The following is a 12085-nucleotide window of genomic DNA, read 5'->3' as shown; positions in this document are numbered from 1 at the left end:
AATCAGCAAAATGTCACGAGTGTGTATAATCATTTATTAAATAAACAAAACAAACAAACCTCAGTCCTTAATATTAATATATTTATATTTGAGAAAGACTCCATCCTTCTCAGAGAAAACAATCCCATAACTCAGATTAGACTTGTGCGATATTGATCCCCCCTCTTCATCGCGATTTTTCGATTTTTTTTTTTTAAATATTGCGCGATCAGCAAATTTTATCATACTGAACTGAATAAAATGAGTATTTGCACCATTTCCGGTTTAAAGACAGAAGAGTAATAATAATTCCATCTCTGCAACTGCGAAAATGATTCTGTAGTAATGTGTATTCTACTCTCCTGATTTATAAACTCATTTCCTTTACTGTGTCCGGGCACTTAACTAGTTCACCGTACAGTGTCACATTACACTCCCTACATTTCGTGTCTCGGTACGTTACGTTTTAGGGTGTTAGGGACTTTTAAACAAGTTTGTCTCAAAGCCACACCCCTAAAACACACCTGATTGACAGTGGGGGAAAAAATATCTTACTGTGTGAAAATTGATCAGACATTTATTATAAGTATGATAACTTGTATATAAAAGATTACTCTGTCTATTTCAAGCTTTAAATTATTTATTCTTGTACTGACAGGTCATTTTGTTTCTTTCTAAAAAATCTTTAAAATCTTACGATTAGGTGAAATATCTGCCACTTTTTTCAAGCATGAATTTTGTAAAAAATAAATATAAAATACATAATATTTTAATATACAATATGAAATAGTACATGAACCTGACTATATTAAAGATATTTCCGCTTTTGGTAAGTCGTTTATTTATTTATTCGACATGAACACATACATGCCGTGGAATGTCAGCGGTCCGGATGCGTGTTTCATTTTCCTCATTTTCACCACTGATCGAGAGTCGATTAAACTCTAACTGATCAGAGGTCTGCTCACAATCCCATGCCGAACTCTGACCCACTAACTAGCATTGCACTCGACACCATTAAATATTCATAAAAAACACAAAAAAACCACACAAATACTTCTCATCAACCCACATGAGCTCAGGATGAGGCGCAGCAGCCAATTAAACTGCAAAACAGAGAGGTACCTGTAGAACTGCAGCTGTCGCTTGGGGCTCCCGTAGCGTGCACTGAGGCCAGCAAGAGAAATGGAGAGAAAAGAGAGAGGGAAAGTTTAATACAGAAGCAGCAGGAGGAAAAAAAAAAGAAGAGGAAAGAAAAAAAAAAGAAAAAACAAAGAGACAGGCGAGCGAGTGATACAGACAGGCATGGATGCATGAAAATCCACCACGGTGTGATTACATGAAGCTAAATGACGATGGAATATCAAGCATTACAAGCACGCGACTATAGACCCCCTCAAGCTCGTAATTACTATCCGCTAAGCGGCTAAACGACGCTAAGCATGTCATAGAAACTGCAAGCGTTTAAATTTGAGAGAAATTTAAGGCTTACGACTTTTCAAGTATCAAGTTCAAAAGTATTTTTTTTTTGCGATTATGACATTGAAGGCATCGTCAAGGCAACGTGCAAAACAAAAACAAAACACTTCGAACTCATTTGTACAAAGTTGGACAAGTTTAGCTAGCAAGCGTGTCTGCTGTAGACTGGCTAGCTAATTTTCTCGATGTGTTATTAGGATTATTATTATTGTTATTAGGATTAACTAGCAAGCCAAATTTCGTAAAGTCTTGATATGATAACTGTACCGCTACTTAGTAAAGACGGCGCTCTTTGGACTGGTTATCCTTCCTAACTGCCTGAAAACATGACCTGTTGGATCGGAAAAGTGTCCGATTTGACAGCATACGAAAAACAAAAACAACATGTTTATGAAAACAATTCTGGCATCCGATGTGACATTTTGGCTCTCACTCTGGGGTCTATAGTGGAAAGAGGAAAAAAACAGCACAGTTAAAGAAGAGAAAAGAAAAACTGCGATTTAAAAGAAAGAAATACATTACAAAGTATACAGGAGAGACGACGCGTGACGGTAAAGGACGTCTGTGCACACACTGCTGGAACATTCTCCCGTTTTAAACCAATTCACCGTCATTGAGGAGTTTATTATCCTTCGTTATAAAGGAGACATCTAACAGCATTGTAAACCGGCCATTTGATGCGGTCTGAGACGCAAGCGCACCTGAAGCACTGCCCAGCACCTAAGCACTTCTCTGAACCGTGACTATGGTTTGGAGATCTAGCACCACCTGCTGTACACGGTGCAAACTGCAAGCACGAGTTCCTCATCAGCACACGTTGCCAGGACAACAGCCTCACTCTGCTGGAAACCAGTCTCTATCCTACATTAAGGGCTTTTCTTCTAAGTTACTTATTTAAAAGGTTTTTTTTGCTTACATAACCTCCATTTTGTTCAATTTTAATTTAAATCGCAGATATAATCTTTTTATTTGATTCACTGTCGTACGTTAGATAGAATTTGACAGAAAGCGAGGACGCCATATCAGCACATCTTCTATGCAAGATGTGGGGAAGGGGCGGAGCTTCAAGGAGTGCAAGTTAATACCAGGAATTTAAAATGCCTACACGACTATCGATCATTCCAGACTCTGATCATCCAATTTGGGTTTTTTTTGTCTGCATGAAAAAATAAAAGGACCCCCCCACGCAGAAAATTTTCTCCCCAATTTAGTCACTTTCCACCCACCAGCCATATTTCCCCGATCATACGAGGAGGGCGGGGCTAACGTTTTTTTTTTTTTTATAAGGATGTTGATGTAAATCATGCCAAAATGTTAAGCAACCCACAATGAATGAACGATTCAGTGATTGAAAGTTTTGAGCAGCGAGTGAAATGTGTGTGTGTGTGTGTGTGTGTGTGTGTGTGTGTGTGTGTGTGTGTGTGCACACTAACCTGTAGATCATGCCTGGAGAGCCGGACTGTCGTAGAGAAAGGCGAGCAGGAGAGTCTGTGGTAGATTCGGGATACATGGAGGCGGGAGTGCGGGGAGCGTTGCCAGCCTGCCAAGGGGTTGCTTTCTCTCCAAACCAGCAGGAGTGCTGTTTCTCACCTCACTGGGCCTCTGAAGAACAAATGAACATCAACTGTTTTATTCTATACAAAACATTGTTACAAAGCAGATTTATAGAAATCCCAAAGTATTCCCTGATGGTTCGGGGGGGGGGGGGGGGGGGGGGAAAGCGTGTGTGTTGGTTGCTTAAATTATTTACTTATTTATTTATATATTTATATATACACAAGTCAGTATCACCTACTGGATGATATTTAAAGAAAACAGACGCTGAGGTTCCACAGATACGCTGCAGTAATTCAAACACACCACAAGATGGCATGGATCCTCTACAATGACTCATCTACCACAAAGAAATGTTGGAAAAATCTGACAGTCATCACTACACCAAACACAGACACACACGAGAGTGACAGAAAGAAAGAGAGAGAGAGAGATAGAGAGAGACAGAAAGAGAGAGCTAGAGAGAAAGACAGAAAGAATGAAGATAGGGAGAGAAAGACAGGGGAGAGGAGACACAGCTGCAGAGAAAGAGAGAGGGGGAAGAGGAAAGAGAGAAGACAGAGTGGGAGAAATAGGGAGGGAGACAGTGGAAGCGAGAGACAGGGAGAAACAGACAGAAATAGACAGCAAGACAGGACATCAATAGATAGACAGACAGAGGCTGGGAGAGACAAAGGAACAGATAAACAGAGAGAGATTATTCCAGATGAAGGGCAATCTGAACACATGCTCCTGCGAGTTGTGTAGACGTGAGCGATTTGAGTTGTTGAGGTAAGCAGTGATTTACTCAGTCATGTTTCCTGGGGTCATGGTGTGTTTTAAGAAACTCCTGCTCAGATGCAAAAGCAGCAAATCCACACTGCATTGCACCAGTGCCTCCATCCATCAACTCTCCCACAAAAACACGTGTCAAGCAAAAAGCACAGACATCTGGCAGGCGTGTAACGCTAGCAGAGGTACAACGACTAACACCGGGGATAACAGGTGAAATGCTAGACGCGGTCAAGGTTAACCCAACGTCCATCATTTTGTAAACTCGCACGCACAAACGTGGTGTACGGAATTGCATGATCGATCCGTGGCACAGAAGGAACTCTTCTGCGACTTCTTTACAGACCTGTGATTATAAGCCCCGCCCCTGAACGAGCCCAGAACCGGTCCTGAGCGCAGAGCACTACCAACATTAAGTGAGCATCGGCTCTTATTTCCTGCAATAACGCAATGCGGCGATGGCTACCGGAAGACCCGAGGAAGCGTCACACACGTCCGACACCCGTTCTTCACGTCTCACGTGCCTCTCGCGTCGCCACTCATTAGATTCACAACTGCTTCGCTAAAGAACTCGGTAACGAACACGGGGGCGCGTGAAGCCTCTCAGTCTGATCAAGGTGACTTTGTCCTCCCATCATTCTCCACACACTGAAGCTCTTGGACGCAGAATCCAGCCTTCGGTCTTCCCAAGGACTCGTTTAACGCAGGCTTCCAGGCTGATCCAGTTTGCGCTAGAAGTGGACCGATGTGGATTTTATGTGGATGTCCAAGTTACCATGATACCTTATTAAATAAGCAATTAAATCTAGCGATAGTTTTTAAAACTGATACAGAATGAAAACATAACGCTTAAAGTTACATATGGCTGAACTTTATTACAAAAATAAGCAGTACTGACTAGGGATGTCACAAGAAACGTTACTTCAGTACCAAGTCGGTACCAACATTGTTAAAATGTGACGGTACTTGTTTTTCTGCAGTAGCATAGGTACCATCGGTAATTAAGGTGCCCTGTTGCAATTCTTCTGGAACTGAAGGGAGCAGCAAATACGCGCAAGTGTTTTAGTTGGTCCACAAGTGGTGAGGAAGAAGAAGAACACCTACAAGTACATGGGAAAAACTGTAGAAATGGCGACAATTTTAGCTCAGCCCTGACTCGTTGAGAGGAAAATAGAGGAACGCTCGTTGAGAGGAAAGCTAGCCGGTGTGCAACCGATGCTATCGCTCATTTCAAACAATGCGAGGAAACACCTGGAATTAGGCGAAGCACCTGAAAGACGGTCCTATATTTTGTATGTTTGAGGCAGCTGGCATTGTAGCCGTGAAACCAGCTAACGTTATGCTCCATGTAATGTTAGAAATAGCCAGTTATTTGTTAACAACGCTAACACATTGCAATGTTATAAACTAACTCCGAATGGGCCACCACACATCGCCATTCAGACCGTGTCCCGTCAGCTAAATGTAGCCTAATGTCACTAATAATTATTCAAATGTTCATGCTTTTAATAAATCTTTTTGGCCTGTCACCACATCAGTGAATTTAAACTACTGCTTGCATTCAGAGTATAAGGAAGGTGTTTGGGTGTGTGCGTGCGCATTTAGGAGCGCACCTTAGCAGTATTTTATTAGTCAGACAGTAACTAAAATATCCCCCTCTCTCCCTTTTTGCCAGTATTAGCCAGAGGAGGATGTCGTCCAGGAGTTTTTAATTTTATTTTCATTTTTAAATTTTTTTTATACCACACCGTGGTATCGACTTTGGTATCGAGTATCGTGCACTTTAGGTGGTATCGATACTGACTACTAGATTTTTGGTATTGTGACATCCCTAGTGCTGACTGCACCATGAAAATGTCCTGTACTTTTTAATGAAATGAATATATAAATATTAATATATATTAACTATTAATAAATATTAAAGTAAATAAGACATACATCCAACCTGAACCAAAAAGTAACACTCCAAATAACAAATAAAAACAGAGACGTCCAACATGAATCAAAAACATTTCAAATAACATGACAAAATTAGTCAGTAATGGTTTCTTTCGCCTCTAGAGGCCACTCTCGTACTGTATAACGACAGCGAATACTTCTCATCCGCCCCTGCAAGCAACACAACCAGGAAAAACTATTCTGTAGATATTCTTGCAGAAAACAGAGTTCTAGCAATCGTTGGTGCTGATTATTCGCCAAAACCAGATAGTCAATCGGTTGACCTCTGGTTTGTGCAGCAGTTTAGCAGCTCGCGTCTACAGAAAGCGTCGTCTGCAACCCGAAACACACAGTGTGTTTGGTTCGCTTCATGTACTTGGGTCGATTTAGGATCGAAACGCTTTCTCTGTGCAATCGAAATTCCAAAATGGATTGGAACCGTAATGAGAACTCTTTGCTCTGACGGTCTCGATGAAAACACAGCAATTCAAACAGACTGAACACTGCGTATGTGAACGCGTGCAAGTAAACATTGAAATATTCAAGAGGTAATCGTCATTTCCTTTTATTAAGAGCCTTTTTAAGGTTGTCCGACAAATCCTTCAGCTAACTGATAAAGGACCCTATTTGGGATATTTATCTTCTTATCTTTTTGAATATTTTCACACATACACACGATGACTCAGCTGCTGCAATGTTCAGTCCTGAAGCTAAACCTGTGAAGTGTGTGCGCGTCTGTGTGTGTGTGTGTGGCAGCTAATCAGTGGCAAAGTGATACAGTGAGGTGATGAGGTACTGCAGCACTGCGGAAACAGAGAGAGAATGTGTTCCTGGGACGACTTCCAGAGTCACACACACACCCCGTTTCTTACAAATCTACTCTGTTAAAGCTTTCTTGCTACACTGTAAAATAAAAATAATCAATTGCTTGCAAAATGAATGTGTCTGTTCTTACAGTACGTTTTAACCAAGCAAACCTGCTTTGAACAATCTTGTCGGTGAACTGTCTAAAATTATTTTAACTAATGGCTAACAACAGCCACCAAATCGGCGACGACACCAAGACGGTCCTGACACTTAAATGCTTGTAAGAAGACCTAGACCTAGCTTAGGGTGCGTTCACGCTATACTGTGACGCTACAGTGTTGTGTGTTCATTCAGAGGAGAATTATCTGGCTGTGCGGTGCACTTGCTGATTTCAGTCATATATTGTTTCTTTTCCAAACAGACTGAAACGGGGTGGAGTGAAAGGGCGTTGGGGCATGTCTATAAAATGACTGACCTGTCAGACTCAAAATGAGATTTTCTCAACTTTTTGCAAATTAGGTTTGATGTGGTAAAGTGACGAATCCAACCGACAGGCTATGACGATACCTCGGACCAATCGCATTAAAACAGCAGACATCTGTGTCTCTGGAAAGTGTTTGTAGTTAGTACAGTTAGCTTAAACAAAGCTAATACAAAGTCTGGCACGTAAAATGTAAATCAAAACAACGGATTTTCACTTTGATTAGTGTATTACTTAATTCATGTTAGAACATTAAAATTAGAAGATTAAAATAGATATAAAAGGTATACAGTGGTGCCTCTGGTAAGTTTATGAAGCTAGTACAGTTAGTGTGCGCTGCTAACGAAGACCGTAACATAACATACGTCAAGCAACCAGTCTTCACACCTCCTTCACTTACATACATACATACACACACACACATATTTATATATATATATATATATATATATATATATATATATATATATATATATATATATATATATATATATATATTATATATATGTGTGTGTGTGTGTTTGTATGTGTATATAAAATACACAGGATGATACATGCCCACGAACGACAACAGTAGCGCTCACTCCACGCCCACACTACACGGGACTTGGCGCACTAGTGTGAAGGCAGCTTTAGACTATGTACCACCAGCCTGGTTTAACTAGTTAGCCATTATTCTCACTTCGCCACAGGAAAATGTTATTAGTAGACTGTAATATCCAGACAATTGAACATGGGATTATAAATAATTTTCAGAAGTAATGAATACAACATCGTATTCCTGTGCAGTCAATGCTGAGGTAATTACAACACCTATCACCTGGTACACATCATCTCAAAGCTCGCACCGCATTACCTGCGCTGCGGTGCAATAAAAATAAAATGGGGTCGGTTACAGAACGGGTCAAAGGAAGCCTAGCTTACTCTTACATGCACAACACAGGGTCATTAGGACTCCAGCGTTGAGGAACAGGTGTGTGTGTGAGAGAGAGAGAGAAGCACACTCTCCGAAAGGGACGTGTTCACGTTTCATTAAAGAGCGCTTGTAAAAACAGCAGAGTAGCAATTATCACCTTGGTCAGGTGCAGGAATGCCTAGGGAGGATTCACTTCCTGTGAGAAACTGGAAATAAAGCAGTACGGGTGAATCCTGACAGCAGGAACACAATCATAATGGTTATCATGCCGTTTGGGCTGCGATTATAGATTATGTAGATTCTATCGATTATCTGGTTGATTAAATAAGGAAATCAGAAAATGTCTTCTTGGTAATTATAAAACTGAAAGTGCACAAACAAAATGTTTCCTTTTACATTTTTATTTAGTAAACGCCATGGTGCAGAACTGTAGACCTCACTTCCAAGCCAGGAAACATAGATTTCAAAATTATGTCTGTCTCACACACACACACACACACACACACACACACACACACACACACACACACACAGTATAAAACGTCGTCATTACAGCACCGTTTTTTTTACAGTTTGTAAATGTGCTCGCTCAAACTTCTGACTACAAACAAATTTAGTCTCGTGCCAGTTTGAGAGAAGACAAATACATCCTCATAACTCGATTTATGCTCTTAGCGCCAGTATTATGTAAGTAAAATAATAATAATAATAATAAAAAAGTCATCCACTACAGATGACTAATTACTACTTTAAAATTGTAATCTGATTATATTACTGATTACCGCATGTAAAAATTAATCAAATTATTTTTACTTTACTCAGTAATTCTAGTATTACAAATGCTTTATTCTAATATTTTGAGGTACTGGAGTTTTGATGTCCATCAGCTGTAAGCCGTAATCAAGATTAAAACAAAAAAGGTATTTAAAAAATATTTCTCATTATGTGTAATGAATCTAGAATATATGATAGTTCCATTTTTTGAATTAAATTAGGGGTAAAAAAAAAAAGGAACTTTTCGAGGATATTCAGATTTTTTGAGATGCATCTGTATAATATAAAAGGTGCAACAGCCCTCCCCCAACGATTAGATAAATTAGTGTCATCACATCAACGCTCCCCCTGCCATCTGACATCCACCTGAAATCCACCTGTTTAACCGCACAGACGAGAAAACAATTGTGAAATTTTTCCCCTCTGTACTGTCTGCCTTTGTTTACTCTGCCTCCCATATTTTACACAATGTATTCTTTACATACACAATATGTGCAATGTTCAGTATATCATATTGAATCATATTACCGTGAATACTTAAATGTCCAGTCATTTGTTTCTTTTTTCACTTTTTTATTCAATTACATACAATTAGTTGTTTCCTGCTTATTCAGGCTCAGAGTCATGTAGGCTGCATTGAATTTTATTTTCAATCCCCTCATCTGTTTTTCTGCCACTTTATCACTAGCACGTTGCACTGCTTTCACGATTGGGGTGGCACGCAGGGCAGACCTAGCAATGACGCAATCCCTGGCGTTCTTATGTTTTTTACGGTCACCATGCTTATTCACGGTTTCTTTTTTAAAATGACTCGAACTTGTACTGAACTCTGTTTTACCAGCAATATCTTGTCCTGCTTTAGCGCAAAGGGTGCAGTACATTTTCCCATTGTCATAATGTAACCGGGCGAACTCTTGTAGCCAAGCTGATTTAAACCATCTTGTCGGGATGGGAGTCGCAGGGACGGGAGAAGACGACTCAACTCGCTGCGCTTGACTGTCATCATCTGTAAAAGATTGCACATCGATTGAAACGGGCTGGTATGACTCAAATGTCGCTTGAGAACTTTCACTGGTCGAGTTGGTCGCAACATCGTCGGCATCTGAAGTAGAGGAGGCAGGGTTTGGACAGGCAGGGAATGAGAAAGTCTGATACTTTTCGTTTGCGCATTTGGTTTTCTTGTCAGCTGGCTAACGTTAGTTAACTACGCAGTTAGCTAGCCTACATATAACGGATAAATTCAAAATCCAATGAACTAAACCACATCAAACTAAATTAAACACCATTAATAAAGTTTACACTTCCAACTTTTTAACCCGAGAAACGTGATGTTAAACCTGTTTCTGTTCATCTATACAGCCGACGCTTCAACCACTGCAGGACAGGAGTGCAGATTTTCTTTAATGGAAAGCATACAGGAGCGCATGCAATAGGGCAGGTAGATGCAGGCGCAAGAGGAGATGAGAGTTCAGTAGCCTAACACAAGAAAACGTATCATAATTTCTATTTAATTTGTTTTTTCATTTTGTTTGTGGGTAACGGTGGCCACTGGCTACTGGCAGAAAAAACATGGTTGCAAAATTAAGAAGTTAGTTGCATTGGCGACCATTTTAGTTGCCATCTGGAGCCCTGTATATACATATCGCATATGATAGAACTGCCTTTGAAAGTACTATATCTTCATCACGTTGTCCCGCTCTTACTCACAACACACTGAAGTGACCGTGTCAAAACAGAGCGGAGGATGGAAATCATTTTAAAGTAAAGTAAACGCAACCCCCGAGACACATCACCACCTTCGGGTGCAAATTTCAAGTTAAATATCTTTATAACGCATCAAACGTGACCGCAAACCACACACGGCGTCTTAAGTTTTATTTATTTATTTATTTATTTTTAAAATCTCCCCGAGAGAGAGTTGAAGAGTACGCATCATGCACAGAAAACACAGCACACACGATTCGACTCGGCACTTCTGAGAAAGGTGAGAAATGCTGCAGGGGGGGGAAATAAATAAATAAATAAACAAACAAACAAACAAAAGGAAGAAGTCACAGCTGGCTTTGCAGAAACAGTCAGCACATTGTCTTTGTCTGTACGTTCCTCCCACACAGTCATCACCAGAAAGCCAAGCTTGCTTTTAGAAGCGACGTAGCGATGCTGATTACAGTCGCAGTGCAGGTCAGCAGCGCCGGGAGAGAGAAATCGCACCGTGACGGCAAGCGTTTATATAAGCTACCGGATAAAACAGATACGCTCCTAATACAAACCCGCCCAGTCGCGTCACGTTATCACGCGGAAAACTAATAACGCAGGATTAAAAAGCTGCAACTAACTTCATTTTACTCAAGAGTATGACGAGATAATTATGTACATTAACACAGACGATGAAAAAGTGTTGAGCGCTTGAATCCCTGACCCTGCGTTCACACTCGAGAGGGACGAGTCGCTCATAGTTTCTCTATGTTATTAGGATTTATATGCGTTACGGGCCAGGCTTCAGCGTATCGACTTAGTCAGCAGTGCAAACCAGCTACGCCAGCACTCATAACAGATCGCAAACAATCTCCAAGCTTTATTTTTCTTCATGTTTTCTAATTCCAGGTATGGTATCCGTACCATCTGAGCCTTGTGATTGGTCAGAGGAATTATTCGAATTCGAGCATGCCTAATGTTGCGTCGCCACTTTTGTCACTTGCTAGCATGAAAGCACCTGGAGAGGGGATTACTTTACGTAGGTAGATTTTATCTTAAATTTATTGGAATTTTAGCTTAGTCATTCTCAAAAGTAAGAAAAGAAGGAAAATTTGAGGTTTTTTTTTTATCATATTGTACATTTGTGCACAATTTTGAGATTTTCGTTATATTTTTTTCCCGTTGAGTTTCACCATCGGCTTGAACGTTTTTAAACGGTCAATTAACAGACGATAATCACGTTCACTCACACACTCTACAATACAGCAGCTACATAAACTTAAAATTACATTAAAAAAAATTAATATTTTTATATTTAATTGTTTTAAATAAACAACGAAAATAAAAACATAATATTTGAACATTTTTATATTCTAAAGATTTTTAAAAAATTAAGATAAAAAAAAGTTACCATTACATCCACTGCTTCTGTTTATAAATAAGTTCATTTTTTAAAATGGAAAAATTTGCCCAATCCATAACATACAAAGCGTAAAAACGTGTTCGTACGTTACATTACAAACTGGAATGTTCCTTCAGCATGGCTGGATTATGCAACAGTATATGTCTCCTACACAGCTGCAGTGAGGTTGGGGAAGCCCTCGTTCACCCTGGCTCTCTCACCAGAAACGTCACGTCACACCGTGCCAGATTCACGCCTCTGCGCTTGGCTGACTGCAGAGCTACGTTCG

At 40.2% G+C, this 12085-nt stretch overlaps 1 protein-coding gene across 9 annotated transcripts in view; it reads right to left on the bottom strand.

The window, feature by feature from the left end:
- kcnab2a (potassium voltage-gated channel subfamily A regulatory beta subunit 2a) overlaps window positions 1-12085 on the bottom strand; it is a 78487-nt gene that overhangs the window by 49035 nt on the left and 17367 nt on the right. For 5 of the 9 annotated variants that reach the window (XM_047149581.2, XM_047149580.2, XM_047149577.2 and 2 more), the window contains one exon: window positions 2892-3060. Coding sequence is in view for 5 of the 9 variants with exons in the window: in XM_017450669.3 (XP_017306158.1) it covers window positions 2892-2968 (77 nt within the window). In the remaining 4 variants the exon portion in view is untranslated. Of the gene's footprint in view, window positions 1-1104; window positions 1147-2891; window positions 3061-12085 lie in introns of all 9 variants that reach the window. The other 4 variants (XM_017450664.3, XM_017450659.3, XM_017450660.3 and 1 more) reach the window with 1 other exon arrangement.

The sequence above is a fragment of the Ictalurus punctatus genome, chromosome 21, assembly GCF_001660625.3.
Source record: "Ictalurus punctatus breed USDA103 chromosome 21, Coco_2.0, whole genome shotgun sequence".
NCBI classification, from domain to species: domain Eukaryota; kingdom Metazoa; phylum Chordata; class Actinopteri; order Siluriformes; family Ictaluridae; genus Ictalurus; species Ictalurus punctatus.
The sequence above is the reverse complement of the archived record's forward strand: the minus strand, read 5'-3'. Positions and strand labels throughout refer to the sequence as shown.